The sequence below is a fragment of the Leptopilina heterotoma genome, unplaced genomic scaffold, assembly GCF_015476425.1.
Source record: "Leptopilina heterotoma isolate Lh14 unplaced genomic scaffold, ASM1547642v1 Lhet_101, whole genome shotgun sequence".
Classification (NCBI taxonomy): Eukaryota; Metazoa; Arthropoda; class Insecta; order Hymenoptera; family Figitidae; genus Leptopilina; species Leptopilina heterotoma.
This window is the reverse complement of record NW_025110815.1, coordinates 374,216-389,164: the sequence shown is the minus strand read 5'-3', so window position 1 is coordinate 389,164 and position 14,949 is coordinate 374,216. Positions and strand designations below refer to the sequence as shown.

At 22.7% G+C, this 14,949-nt stretch overlaps 3 protein-coding genes across 4 annotated transcripts; all 3 read left to right on the top strand.

Annotated features, from left to right (window-relative positions):
- Positions 1-291: 291 nt before the first annotated feature.
- Positions 292-4,309, top strand: LOC122500744 (lanC-like protein 2). Of its 2 annotated transcripts, none has more exons than XM_043609819.1 (10): positions 292-407; positions 1,250-1,405; positions 2,017-2,196; positions 2,282-2,430; positions 2,512-2,659; positions 3,081-3,221; positions 3,304-3,486; positions 3,623-3,769; positions 3,915-4,017; positions 4,139-4,309. In XM_043609819.1, exons 2-10 carry the CDS (start codon positions 1,295-1,297, stop codon positions 4,213-4,215), a joined length of 1,239 nt encoding a protein of 412 aa, XP_043465754.1. In that variant the 5' UTR covers positions 292-407; positions 1,250-1,294; the 3' UTR covers positions 4,216-4,309. The 2 variants fall into 2 exon arrangements, with proteins under 2 accessions (XP_043465754.1, XP_043465763.1); XM_043609828.1 differs by lacking the exon at positions 292-407 and adding an exon at positions 503-627.
- A 444-nt stretch (positions 4,310-4,753) lies between these two features.
- On the top strand, positions 4,754-10,486 carry LOC122500739 (allantoinase). The gene is made up of 11 exons (XM_043609813.1): positions 4,754-5,158; positions 5,254-5,420; positions 6,960-7,074; positions 7,143-7,289; positions 7,372-7,417; positions 7,493-7,589; positions 7,692-7,878; positions 7,999-8,131; positions 8,307-8,479; positions 10,152-10,184; positions 10,268-10,486. The coding sequence occupies exons 1-11, from the start codon at positions 4,994-4,996 to the stop codon at positions 10,412-10,414; spliced, it is 1,410 nt and encodes a 469-aa protein (XP_043465748.1). The 5' UTR covers positions 4,754-4,993; the 3' UTR covers positions 10,415-10,486.
- A 369-nt stretch (positions 10,487-10,855) lies between these two features.
- On the top strand, positions 10,856-14,797 carry LOC122500752 (40S ribosomal protein S24). The gene is made up of 4 exons (XM_043609842.1): positions 10,856-10,930; positions 11,283-11,351; positions 11,664-11,987; positions 14,664-14,797. Exons 1-4 carry the CDS (start codon positions 10,928-10,930, stop codon positions 14,664-14,666), a joined length of 399 nt encoding a protein of 132 aa, XP_043465777.1. The 5' UTR covers positions 10,856-10,927; the 3' UTR covers positions 14,667-14,797.
- The last annotated feature ends 152 nt before the right edge of the window (positions 14,798-14,949 follow it).

Sequence of the window (14,949 nt, the reverse complement as noted above, 5' to 3'; positions counted from 1 at the left end):
ATCACGTACACCATATTAAACCAATGGAAAACAGTGTGGTAAAATTCAAATTCTCTTGTTCTTTTAAATATTATTTTTTATTTTAACTACTTTTTCATGTTGTCTATTCGTATTTGGTATAATAAACGTAATTTATTATAACCAGTATTTGATTTTTTTAGTAAAATAACGAACAACTGTTGTAATAATTAAAAAAAGAAGAAGAAGATGATTCAAATATGCGCGGGGACTAGCAAGCCAATGAGAGCGAGCCATGTGGAAATGCACCTTTAGGTTTTATTTTAAACCCATCGATTATGTGTTGACCTTAATGATTTCAGTAATTCAGTTTATTATTATTTATTTATAGAAAAGACATCTCTTTGAAAAACCGGTTTTTTAAAGCAAAAATAAACAAATATTTATCGGTATATATATTATAAAATTACTTATTTTGTTGAATTCAATAATAGAGTAATTTAAAAATACATTAATTTTTATCTCCAACCTTTTTTTTCATAGAAAAAGGATAAAAGTAAAAAGTATTATAATTAAAATTCTAACCTAAAAATTTGACAGATAATATTTTCTATGCCTCAAAATCAAAAGTAAACAGTAATTTTTTTATTAAAAAGATTTAAATAAGGGGTAATTTAATTTAAATACAAATATATTTAATTATTTATATTTAAAATTCGAATTTTCTAACACTTTTCGGAACTTACGTTCTAATCTCTTCGAGAAACTTTAAATTATGTATAAATATGAATCTAATTTTTGTCTTGCAGTTATTCAGCAATTATTCTTCTGTATAGTTTAATTTTGATAAAAAGTGTTTGAATAATTTAATCAAGTTCTACTTTTACCTCCGGATGTATCTGTACTTTTTTCCGTTAGGCTTTATTATTATTTACTTAATCAGTGTTTGTATATTAAATTTAATCCTACTCTATTTTTTTATCGTAAAATGAAAATTTTTTCCATTCTTAGAAATTTGTGTCGGTCTTTTAAGAATCGAAAAAATTATTTTTATTTTAGAATAAAATATTTATGGAAAACATAACTAAAAATATGAATCTTAATTTTTACGATTTTTTACTAAATTTCTCTCAAGAGTAAAAAGATATTTTAAAAAAAATTAAATTATCAATGAGAATTATAAATTATTTTTAATAATTTATTACAATTTCGAAAATGATTTCAATTGATAATTAATAATAATACTTATATATTTAATGTTATTAAATTAACGATTTATATTTTCTTACAGAAAATTGTTTTTGATATTATTACGTCTTCGAGAAATTTCTTAAAAATGGGTGAAAGAAGTTTGACTGTCGTCGACGATGGTCGTCACTACTGTAATGAATTTCCAGATTTTTCCATAAAAACTGCAACGTCAATAATCGATCTCAATAAACAGGAAGTAATGAATATATTCATAAAAACTTGAAAGAAATTGTTCATAAAATTCAATTAGTTTCAAAATTTTTAATTAAAATTATTAAAGAAAACTCCATTATTTAAAAGAAAATCAAAGAAATTCTTCAAAAAGAATTTAATTCGAATTTTCTAAAATGTTAACAAATTTCTTCACAAGAATTCACTTATTTTTCTAAATAATAAAATTATTCAAGAGAATTAAATTATTTAAATTAAAGAATTAAATAACATTCTTCGCAAAAATTTAATTATTTTCATAAATAATAAAATTCTTTTCAGAAATTGAACTATTTTTTTTAAAAAATTGGTGAATTCTTTATAAGAATAAAATTTTGAGAAACATTCAATTATTCAATATAATTATTTATTTTTGTATTTAAATAGTTGAAGTTTCTAATAAGAATTGATTTAAAAACGAATTTCAGTTGAAATTTTAGATAATAATTGAATATTAAAAGCGTTAAAGTACGATTTTTTTTGGAAATAACTAAATTTTAAGAAATTAAAATTGAAAACGTTGAAAATTTTAATTGTTGTAAAACTGTAATAATATTTAAATTTTTACTTTGAAAAATTGTAAAGAAGAATTTTTAGTTTCAGGACACGTTCAAAGAAAAATTGTCAGAGAAGATAAAAGACTTGGTACAAAAATTTGAGAAGAACAAAAAAAAATGGTACAGCATTGACGATCAATCGGTTTACACTGGATTATCTGGCATCGCAATGATGTTTAACTACTATGGAAATAATTTCGATGATCCAATTTATATTTCCGTAAATATGAAATTTTTTAATAAAACCTTTTTTTACAACTTGGAAAAATGTGATCTAGATTCAAGATTTTTTTTTTTACTTTCAGAAAGCAGCCGAAATGGTTCACAGTTGTGTTTCTAAATTGAACTCCAGAAGACAAGTAACTTTCTTAATCGGAAGTGCTGGACCACTGTCTTTGGGAGCTGTTTTTTATGACAAAATCGATAAAGAAGAATCTCGTGCAATGCTTTTAAAGTTAGTACATACTTAATAATTTAATATTTTTTCTTCAAATTCAATTTGGAAAAAAAATGTTTAAATTATTGTTCGCAATAGATTAAAATCATTGTCGGACTATGTTTTGGAGGAGAATGAACATTTGCCGGACGAATTGCTTTATGGCAGAGCTGGATACTTGTATTGTCTTTTGTTTGTTAACAAAAATATAACGCCTTCGCCATTTGATGATTCTCTTATTAAACAGGTATTTTAGTATTTTTAATTATGGAAATTTATAAATTTAGTAATTTTAATTATGGAAATTTATAAATTTAGTAATTTTAATTATGGAAATTTATAAATTTAGTAATTTTAATTATGGAAATTTATAAATTTAGTAATTTTAATTATGGAAATTTATAAACTTAGTAATTTTAATTATGGAAATTTATAAACAGTTTTTATGCGAAATATTTTCGTTGTAATGAACACTTGAATATTGATAATTTTTAATAGTGACTATTTTTACTCCGAAAATTAAACATTAAAACGTTTTGAAAAAATGGTATCTTTTTTTAGGTATCTTGTTTTTCAATGAATTGTAAATATCATTCTTTCATTTGAATTTCAATAACGAAAATTATATTTTTCTATTAATGAATATTATAATTAATTGATTTTTTCAGGTGGTGCAATCGATTTTAAAGTCTGGTAGAGTTTATTCAGAGCGACAGTCCAGCGAATCGCCATTAATGTACGCTTGGCATGATTCCGAATATCTTGGTGGAGCTCATGGTTTAGGAGGAATTTTATATTTGTTACTACAAGTAAAATATAAAAATTGTCCTTTTTTTCCTATTAACTATTATTATAATCTATTTCATTAAAATTACATTTGAATTTCTATAGGCTCGTGAATATTTGACAGACAGCGAGTTGAAAAACGAAATTGAACCATCTTTAAAGTTTCTGCAGAAATTGAAGTTTCCTTCTGGTAATTTCCCTTCGTCTTTGGGAAGGGAATCTGATAAATTAATTCACTGGTGTCATGGCGCTCCTTCTATGACCATGTTATTTACCTTAGCATACAAGGTATATTTAATTTTATATTCTTTCAGTAATATACGATTATTCCAAAATTTGATAAATTTTTCTAAATTTACAAAGTTTGGTAAAAAAAAACTTGTATAATTTTTTTTTTTAATTAATGACAATAATATGATTGTAGATTTTTGGAAACGAGGATTATCAGAAAACTGCCCTGGAGTGTGGAGAAGTAATATGGAAACGAGGACTATTAAAAAAAGGTTGTGGAATATGTCATGGTACTGCTGGAAATGCTTATTCCTTTTTAAATCTCTATCAAGAGACCAAGGTACTAAATCTTTCTTTTTTTTTCGTTAATTCAAGAAAATCGATAAAGAAACAATTATTTTAATTTTGTTTGCAAAAATAATAAAAATAGAAAAAATAATAAATTAATTAATTAAATAAATTAATTAAATTACTCTTTTTTCCAGGATGTGAAATATTTATACAGAGCATGCAAGTTTGCAGAGTGGTGCTTTGATTACGAGGCACATCAAACAAAAAATTCCGATCGTCCTTTCTCACTATTTGAAGGTAAAGATGAAAAAAAATTTACTAAAATTAATTAAAATTGTTTGTAAATATAGCAAACAAATTTTTAAATGTATCAGAGAATTGTTATTTTTGTGATATAATTTTTTTTTACAAATTTCAGGATCGGCAGGAACAATTTACTTTCTTATCGATTTACAAAATCCACTGCATGCGAAATTTCCCGGTTTTACTTTATAAAAGTCACTATCATAAAATGGTACGATACTTTGAAAGTATTAAATAATTTTTAAACCAGTTTTTTAATACAAAAATAAAAATAGAATACATAGAATTTAGTCTCATTTCACATTTTTTGTTTACATCCACCAGTTTCATTTGTACGTGAAATAAAAATTCGGGTTGAATAATTTTTTTTAATAGGAAAATTAAATAGTTTTGTTTATTTCTCTCTAATTTGAATAATTTGAATAAAAGTCGTAAAATTCAAGTAGAAAGAAGAAAGGAAAGAAATTAAAATACATAAATTATCGAGATTATTTTCTTTTAAGAGTAAATAAATATTGAGAGTTTAAATGATATTTGATTTCATAATTCAATCTTAGAAATTAAATATTTAAATAGAAATAAAAATATTAAATAAAATAATTAAATAGAAATTAAATATTTAAATAAAATAATTAAATAAAATAATTAAATTCTTAGAAGCGCGTCACATATAGTTTAATTAAAATTAGAATCGACTGAAGAAACTTTTGTCACAGACTGTATCGTTTAAAGAAAAATATAATCATTTTGTACGTCTGCAATTATCGCAATTTTAATATTGATAATCTTTACAAACAAAAGCTACTATAAACGACTTCTCAGAAGTTAGAATTCTAAGTTATCAGTAACTAAATGTCCTTTCAATATGAGGTGAGAAAAATAATAAATATTCGATTCAGTAGTCAAGAATCTTCAGGAAAAAGTCTACTACATTTGAAAAAATTAAAATTTATGAAATTTATATTATATAATGGAAGCACTTAATTCTTCGAATATTTCCCAAGTGACAATATTTAAATCTTCGAATATTGTCCTTGTTGACGTAATTTTACCTGCTATTCTAATAGTCCTCAATGGAAAAATTGATCGTATTTATCAATATCAAAATGAAAGTGAAGCAGAAAAAATTTTAAATGTACGTATTATAATTTTCTTATCATCAACTCTTTCGTTATTTATTTTACTATACAATATAATTTATATTTTTGTTATTTTATTTTCTTCTTTTAGAATCACAATGGGACTGTTTATGATTTCGGTTCATTAGTTTTAATGCCGGGAGTAATTGATTCTCATGTCCACGTGAATGAACCGGGGAGAACTGATTGGGAAGGTTTTGCAACTGCAACACGTGCAGCAGCTGTCGGTGGTGTTACAACAATTGTCGATATGCCATTGTAAGTGTATTTATCGCATTCATTTTTTTATTAAACAAAATAAATGTGATCAAATTTTATCAATCTTACTAGAAAATGATACACGCGGAACGCAGTATTCCATTTCTTATTTTTTTGTAAATTAAAAAATTTTACATTTTCAAGAATAAACATCAATTTTTAAATGATTACAGATTTTAAATTTGAAGAATAATTCACTTATTAAATACATAATATTAAATATACTTGTTCATTATTATTCAAAAATTTTAAAAAAATTTGTCGCAACAATTTTGATGAAATTCTTTTAAAAAAATCAAAATTTTTAATAGAATTTCTTTAAAAAATTCAATTATTTTCAAAAATTCAAAAAAAAAAATTTTTCGAAACAATTCAATTATTTTTTAGAATTCTAAAATCCTTCTAAAAAATTCAATTATTTTCATAAAATAAGAAAATACTTCACGAGAATTAAAATATTTTCATAAATAATAAAATTCTACAAAGGAATTTCCATTATTTTTATAAATAATAAAATTCTACAAAGGAATTTCATAAAATTTCTCGAAAGAATACAATTATTTGTATCTTTCAAAATTTTCTGTAAAAATTATTAAAAAAAAACTTTATTATTTTCAAGAAAATTGCAATAAATTTTTTTAAAAGAATTCAATTATTTTAAAGAATTTTAATGAAAATCTTGCCAAGAATTAAATTATTTTCAATACAATTTTTATTACATTTTCTCGAAAGAATTCAATTATTTGAAAAAATGTTGATAAAAATCTTGAAATCAATTCAATTATTTAGAAATTTTTTTTTATAAATATTTTACAAGAATTCAATGATTTTCAGTAAATTGAAAATTTAATTATTTCCAAAATGAGTGAATTTTTGAGAAAAATTTCATTAAATTTGTATTTAAAATAATAATTGAATTCTTATGAAAAATTTACTATTTATTGATATTATTGAATATTCTTTCGAAGAATTTAAAAAAAAAATGTTTAAAAATAATTTAATTTTCCCTAGAATTAAATTAAAATTGTATTTAAAATAATTTAATTCCAGCGAAAATTTCATCATTTTCAAAAAATAATTGAATTTTTAAATTGGATTTTATTAAAAATTTTTAAAATAATTGAACTCCTGTAAAAAATTCAATTTTTTTCTAAAATAATTGAATTTTCTCGGAGAATTTTTACAAGATTTTTAAAAATAATTCAAATTTTCGAAGAAATCAATTAAAATTTGTATTGAAAATAAGTAAAATCCTGATAAGAATTTTATTATTTATATGAAAATAATTGAATTTTTTACGAAGATTTTTATTATTTATAAATTGACTAAAGAATTTTATTACAATTATTGAAAATAATTGAATTCTTCATAAAATTCAATTATTTTCAAAATTTTTTTTATAAATACTTTACAAGAATTCAATGATTTTTAGTACATTAATTTAAAAAAAAAACTTTAAACATTCAAAAAGAAAACTTATTTAAAAAGTTATTAGGAATCAAAAAAGCAAATAGTAATTTTATTTGTATTAATTGACAGAAATTCGATCCCTCCGACAACAACTTTAGAAAATTTGATAGTCAAGGTGAAAGCAGCTGAAGGCAAAACTTCCGTGGATGTTGGATTTTGGGGAGGTGTCATACCTAGAAATGAGGTATGAATTATTAAATATTATTTAATTACATTTAATTAATATAATTAAATTTTTTTCTTGATTTACAGAAAAATTTAAAGGATTTAGTGAACGCAGGAGTCGTTGGATTCAAGTGTTTCATGTGCCCAAGTGGAGTCGATGAATTTCCTTATGTCCAGGAAAAAGATATTATTTCAGCACTCAAGGAATTACACTCTTTAAATTCTCTACTCGCGGTAATTTTTCTCTCAACTAATGAAATATGAAATTAAACATCTAATAATAGAACTCAATAAAATTCACTAATATTATTTATAGTTTCATGCAGAAATGGAGAGTGAAGGGAATGTTTCCGAACCGACTGGTAATAATTTTTTTTCTTATAGAATTTTAAAAGTAAATTTTGACAATTAGAAATAATTACCCACTTTTTTTTCAGGTAATCCTAGTTTTTATTCTACTTTCTTGGAGACAAGACCACCTTCCATGGAACTGAGAGCACTAGAAGTTGCTACAACTTATTGCAAAAATTCTAAGTAATAATATAATTTAGACTTAAATAATTTTTAATTAAATTTTGACTTTTTAGTTTTTACTAATTTAATAAGAACTCTGGTATTTAATTAATCATTTTTCAGCACGAGATGTCATATTGTGCATTTATCATCTGCCGAGGGTTTGAAAATAATAAAAGAGGCTAAAAGCGCTGGAGTGAATTTAACAGCTGAAACTTGTCATCATTATCTAAATATTGCCGCTGAAGATATTCCTAATGGTGCAACTCAGTATAAATGTACTCCTCCAATTCGTCAAAAATCTAATCAGGTAAATTTACATATAAAAATTTTGTTAAGTAAAAAATTTAAAAAATGATAATTCAACTAAGTAAACATTCGATGAAAAATTTTTTTTTTTTTAAATTAAATTAATAATATAATTACAAAGGATGAACTGTGGAAAGCGTTAAAAGATAAGGATTTAGATATGGTCGTTTCCGATCATTCTCCATGCACCGAGGATTTAAAAACACCTGGCAATTTCCTGACTGCTTGGGGCGGAATAGCTTCTCTGCAATTCGGTAAGTATTTATTTATTTAACAGAAAAAAAATTTATTTCAAGATTCTCTAAAAATAAATTTAAAAGACAATTAATTAAAAAACCAAAAAATTCAAATTAACAGTAAATTAGTAATTCATATTCGTATTAAAGTAAAATTTAAAATATTAAATTTAAATGTGTTTTTCAAATAAAGATCTATCGCTGATGTGGACTGGAGCAAGGCAGAGAAATTTCAGTTTAATAGAAGTGTCAAAATTACTCTCCGCCAATCCTGCTAAACTTGTTGGTTTCGACAAATTTAAAGGCACTATTAAGGAAGGAATGGATGCTGATTTTGTTATTTGGAACCCGGAAGATAAATTCACAGTAAGAGACTCATTTATTATAATTTTATGACACGCTCCGAAGAAAGGTTCCCAAGAAGTAAAAAATTTGAGAATATTTTTGTAATCTTCTCAAGTAAAAATACAGAAAGAGAATCAATTACTATTACAAATTATTGATGCCAAAGCGGGAATTTTTTCACCAAATTAAAAAAAGTATTAATTATTTTAATTTGTTTTTAAAAAATCGCTTTTTATTTCAATTTTTATAAATATTTATACTATTCTCTAAATTTCAATTAGTTAAAAATAATTAATTTGATAGTCAAAAATCAGTCACTGATTCAAATATAGTATGTAAATAAATTTAAAAAAAAAAATTATTGTCTTAATAGAAATTTTGTGAAATTCAACAGAAAATAATTAAATTCTTTTAAAGAATTTTATTTATATTTTTCTAAAATAATCAAGAAAAGTTAATCACCGTAATTATAATTTTAAAAATGTCGTCGTAATATATTCAATTATTTTCATAAATATTAAATAGTAAAACTCATTGGAGAATTTCAATTATTTTTAATAAAATTTTAATCGAATTTCTCGAAAAATGTAATTATTCTAAAAAATTTTATTGAAATTCGTCAAAAAAATTCAATTATTTCTAGAAATTGTAAAAAAAAAAAATTCTTTTTAAGAATTCAATTATTTCCATAGATAACAAAATTCTTTAGATTCACTAAATTATTTTGAATATTATTTAAAAAAAAAAATTCTTTACAAGAATTCGATTATTTTCATAAATTTCCATAAAATTCTAAAAAAACAATTTAATTATTTTCAAAAGTAATAAAATTCTTCTCCGAAATTCAATTATGTTTCCAAATTTTTTTAAATTCTCAAGATTTAAATTATTTTTATAAATAATTAAATTGTTTTCCACAATTCAATTAGTTTCAAAAATTTTTAATAAAATTCTTCCCAAGAATTCAATTATTAAAGATAAATAACAAAATTATTCTGGAAAATTCAATTATTTTGAGGCATTTTAATAAAATTCTTTGCAAAATTCAATTATTTTCATAAATAATAATATTCATCACAAGAATTCAATTATCTTTATAAATAATTAATTTGTTTTCCACAATTCAATTATTTTTAAAAATTTTAATAAAATTCTTCACAAGAATTCAATTATTTTCATAAATAATAATATTCTTTAGAAGGATTCAATTACTTTTATAAATCGTAAAATTCTTTGCAGAAATTCAATTATTATCAATATAATTTTAATAAAATTGAAAAATAAAATTTTCAATTATAATTATAAACAGACAAGATTTTTTTTGAAAAATTGAAAAAATTCTTTGTTCAATTCAATTATTTTCCAAATTTTTAATTAAAATTATTAAAAAAAACATTATTTAAAAAAAAAATTTAATAAAACTCGTCAAAAGAATTTAATTATTCATAAAAACTATAATAAAAATTTTTGAAGCCATTTGTAGATTTATTTATGTTCGAAATTGAATAAATTTAAATTTGATGAGAAAAAAATCGAAAAAAATTAAAATTACATTAATTAATTAATTAAAAATTAAATTAAAAATTAATTAATTAAAATTAAAATTAAAAAACTTAAAATTCTTTGCTTCTTAGGAGCCTTTCTTCGGAGAGTTTTATTTAATAATTATTTATGACAAATTTATTTATTGCAGGTAGAAAGGAGTATTATTTATCATAGGAATAAGGTTTGTACATTTTTAGTAAATTTTACTTTTTTGTCACAATAATAATTTAAATATTAATAATAATTAAATTATTTAATTATTAGCTGACTCCATACGAGGGAAGGACATTATTTGGAGTAGTTGTCGCCACTGTTGTTCGAGGACAATTTGTCTACAATAAAGGTAAATTCGCAGACGTGCCAAAAGGACAATTATTACTGAATAAGGAGTTTTTAACGAAAATTAATTAATTCGTTTTTTTAAAATCAAAAATTACGGAAATAAATAATAAAAACCAAAAATTCGAAAATTTAGCTGAAAAATAGGAGAAAATAGAATATAAGGTGTATTATACACATTAATAATTAATAATTAATAATTAATAATAAAATAGTAATTTTTCAATAAATTGTTTTAATTTCAAAATGCCAATAACATTTTTCATTTCAAATTTCCCGCCGTCAAGTTACGCAAACACCAAATTATAATTGCAATTTATTTTATCAAAATCCTTCGTTTCTTTTGAATTTTTGAACTCTTTACATAATTTTTAAAATTAAACTAGAACTTAAAAATTAATAGTACCTAATTAAATTGAGATATTTTCTTTTTTCTTTTGAAAACTCTTTTTCTCTCTCATTATTTCCCTTTTGAATGTTGGTCAAACTGTAAAATGTAAATTTCCGGTTTCTCTCTAGATTTGAGTGCATGCGCACTGCCCTCTTCCGGCAAAGCCTTTTTCTGTAGTACGTAAATCGAACAAGATGGTATGTATTTTCTTATCCGAAAATTAATAAAAAATCAATGACAAATTCATGGTAAATTTAACGTTAAACGTGAAATTAAATCCCAGTGCGGTGAATAGTGTTAATATTTAATGAAAATTTTAAGTAATGACAGGAAAATTAAGTGTTGTTTTCACTTGGGCATCCGTCACTTTTAAGCATGGGAAGAAAATAATTTTATAGATAAATTTAGTATTCTGTGATTTTAAATTGTAAAACTACTTTTTGTGTTTAAAATTCCCAAAAATGGGTATATTGGCAATTTCCTTTTTTTTAAACAACAAAATCAATTTTTTTAAACATAACCTAAAAGTGATATGTTATTGTATTGCAGACCGAGGGAACCGCTACTATCAGAACCAGGAAGTTTATGACCAATCGGTTATTATGCCGAAAACAAATGGTGAGTTTGTTTATTACAATATTTTTATTCATTTTTCTTTATTGTATAATTTGTTTCTTTGCGGGTCAAATTGTTGTACCTAACCTAACATTCTTGGGAGTTGAAAGTTGCTGAAGAATAACCTATTGTTTAAAAGGCCTTTTTCTCTTTTTAAAAAGACCGTTTTAAAAATCTAAATTTTCTTAATCGATAGAATAGAATTAATTAACGATTTTTCATAAAATTGGTTAAATTTTTAAATTGGAATTATTCCCTAAATTCGTTCGACACGTAAAAATTTTGGAGTTGTACGAAACATTTATTTTTCAACAGGTCGTCGATGTTTTACATCCTGGACAACCGTCGGTGCGTAAAACCGAAGTCCGGGAAAAACTCGCAAAAATGTACAAAGTTACGCCCGATGTGGTTTTCGTTTTTGGTTTCCAAACGAATTTCGGAGGCGGCAAATCAACTGGATTCGCTCTCCTTTACGATACATTGGATTTTGCCAAGAAATTCGAACCTAAATATAGGTTAGCTAGGCATGGACTTTTCGAGAAACAGAAGCAAACCCGAAAACAGAGGAAAGAACGTAAAAACAGAATGAAGAAGGTCCGGGGTACGAAAAAGAGTAAAGTTGGTGCCGCTGCTAAGAAGGTAAAGAATTTTTTAAATTTAATATTCACTATTTTTATTCTACAAAACTTATTATAAATTTTTTCATTCAATAACGCGGAGCAAAATTTTCATTTGGCATATTTCTATATTTAAAGCACGAATATATCTTTGAGTGGTGGTGGTTATTTTTTTAGTATATTTAAATTCTTAGAAAAATTCAAATCACTCACTGAATTTTTAAAAAATCCTATTTTTTAAAAATTTGTATTTAATTTTAAAATTGAAATATTTTCTCAGGCTTCGCACTCATCTTTACTAAAACTTACTATTTACTAGATTTTTTATACTTTATTCTACTATTTGAGTACTTTTTTTTAGATATCAATCACTAAAAGCTACTATTTCTATTTATTTTTGAGAATTTACACTATTTTAAATTTCCTAATTATTAAAAAAAAATGTTTTTTTCTAATTCTTTTGAAGAATTCAATTATTTACAAAAAGTATTAGAATTTTTCACAGGAATTCAATTATTTTCATAAATAACAATATTCATCACAAGAATTTAATTATTTTTAGAAAGTAATAAACTTTTTCTTGTAAATTCAATTATTTTAAAAAATTCTAATAAAATCGTTCGCAAGAATTCAATTATTTTCATGAAAAAATTAAACAAATGCCACACAGACATTCAATTATTCTGAAAAATTTTAATAGAATTCTTTGCAAAATTTAAATATTTTTAAAAACTTTTCGCTTTTCAATGATTTTTAATATCTAAATAATAAATAAAAAATAATAAAATAATTCTCAAAAAAAATATAAAAAATAATTAAAATAATTAAAAAATAAAAAAAATATATTAAAATATTAAAATATTTCTCAATAATAAAAATTTCTCTGGTAATTCAATTATTTAAATTAGAATTTGCATAAAATTAGTCGAAAGAAATCAATTATTTAATAATTTTTATAAAATTCTTCTGAAGAATTAAATTATTTTTATAAATATTTAAATTTGTTGTAGGAATTCAATTAATTAGCAGGATAAGAAAAAAGTTTAATTTTTTATGAAAATTGGGAAAAATTCAGTAAAATAAAATATAGAATGTAATTTTTATCAGTTTTGTAAAGTTTTTAAAACGAGGTTTTTTGGTCGTCAAGTTTAATTTTTCGATAGCTACTTTTTTTTACTATTTTTTTTTAGTTTGAAAGCTACTTTTTTAAAATTAATTTTTAAGTGCGAAGTCTGTTACTCCATAAAAATAATTTGCGTTAATGATAAATTTTTTTTCGTATTTAATTTTTATTCTTATTTTCAACTTAAGAAACAAAAGTAGCAGAGGAGCTTTTTAAATTCTTCTACATTTTTATCTGGGTTTCAAAATTATCATTTGGCATGGGTTCGTTATTGCACGTGGTATAAGTAATTAAATGTGAATTCAAAGGAAAATATTATCTCTAATTTTCTAAATGTGTCGAAAAATGCAATTTTTATTTTTGCATGTCTATGAATTTTATATTCATATTCTAGGGGAAGAAGTAGACAAATGCTCATCATTTGCGCTATATCTCAAGATGGAATGGTCGCATATATTTATATATAAATCGTGGTCAGCATGTCATCGTAATCTTTAAGCTTTTTCTCAATTTTCTTGATGGCTTTTTAAATAAATAACATTCATTTCAATATATTGACTCATCAAATTTTTTTTATCTCTTTTTTTCAAAGCAGAACATTTAATACAGAATGAGAAAAGTACTTGGTGTAAAATACTCTCTGTTAATTGTTTTTCTATTTTATTTTATTTTATTTTTCGTATTTTTGGTGGTGGATTTAATTTTACATTCGTGTAGAATAATTTTTTATACCTAATTTTATCTTCCGTATTTTTCTATTTTTTTCTTCTGTATTCTGTATTTTTTATTTTCTGTATTTTTGGTGGTGGATTAATTTTATTTTCGTGTAGATTAATATTTTTTTTGGATTAAATTATTGGGATTATAATCCAATAATGGCTTTTAAGCTTCATCATTTCATACATCATCTTAATTTATAATACGATAAACGAAGGTAACAATGAAATATTAATTTCGTTACGTTTTTTTAAATGTTAATCTTTTGTCTATTTTTCACAAAGTAATTATATTATAAATATTATTATTTAAAGAATAAAATTGAATAGACAGAAGATTTTTAACAAGTTTTCAATAACACTTATTTTTAAGAACATTTGCATGATATTATTAATTTTGTATTAATAAATGCATGGTGTAAAAAATATTGTTTTTAATATTGAAGAAATTATTTTTCAATAATTTTATTAATATAAGAATTTGTATAAAACGATTTGCTTCTTTTACCGTTTTTGTAAGCGCGTCATATTTTATTACAATAATTATATTTTTTTTTAAAGACAGTAGTTGAAAGTTTTTAGTCACATATTTTTACTAAGCACGATTGTTGGCATTTTAAGTAAATTTGATTGTAATTATTAGTAAGTTTCGAAATAAGGGCTGAACTCTAAAAATCTTAAGAGTCATTTTCACTTTTGGTATGTTACGCGAAAATGACTCTTACGATAAATTTTAGAGTTGAGCGATGGAAATTTTCAAAATTAGAAAAGTTGTGTATTTTGCAAAAATTTATTTAATTTTTACAGACTGGAAAGTAACATATTGATTAATATCGACCTTTTTTCTTTTCTATTGCAGTAAAATTATCATCTACTACTATGGAGACCGTGATTACTGCGTTCGTGGTGTAAAAATTATTGTAAATTATTGTCTAATTTATGATAAAATTTATAATGAATTTTACCCAATAAAATCTGTTTTTTTGGGATACATATAATGAATTTTATTTTAGAAAAAAAACTCTTGTCCTATTTTTTTCCTTCCCACGAAATCTACCATTTTAATAAATTATTATTTTTAAGTCTTCTTCATCCTTTTTTATTATAGTTTTTTTTTTTTAGAAAATATGACAAATATTTTCGAA

Excerpts from the sequence above, each read along its gene's own strand:
- LOC122500744 (XM_043609819.1), top strand. The coding sequence starts at position 1,295 with ATGGGTGAAAGAAGTTTGACTGTCGTCGACGATGGTCGTCACTACTGT. Across the intron at positions 2,197-2,281 it reads ATGATCCAATTTATATTTCC|AAAGCAGCCGAAATGGTTCA; the intron begins GTAAATATGAAA and ends TTTTACTTTCAG. Across the intron at positions 3,222-3,303 it reads TTTTATATTTGTTACTACAA|GCTCGTGAATATTTGACAGA; the intron begins GTAAAATATAAA and ends GAATTTCTATAG.
- LOC122500739 (XM_043609813.1), top strand. The coding sequence starts at position 4,994 with ATGGAAGCACTTAATTCTTCGAATATTTCCCAAGTGACAATATTTAAA. Across the intron at positions 5,159-5,253 it reads AAGCAGAAAAAATTTTAAAT|AATCACAATGGGACTGTTTA; the intron begins GTACGTATTATA and ends TTCTTCTTTTAG. Across the intron at positions 8,480-10,151 it reads ACCCGGAAGATAAATTCACA|GTAGAAAGGAGTATTATTTA; the intron begins GTAAGAGACTCA and ends TATTTATTGCAG.
- LOC122500752 (XM_043609842.1), top strand. Across the intron at positions 11,352-11,663 it reads TATTATGCCGAAAACAAATG|GTCGTCGATGTTTTACATCC; the intron begins GTGAGTTTGTTT and ends ATTTTTCAACAG.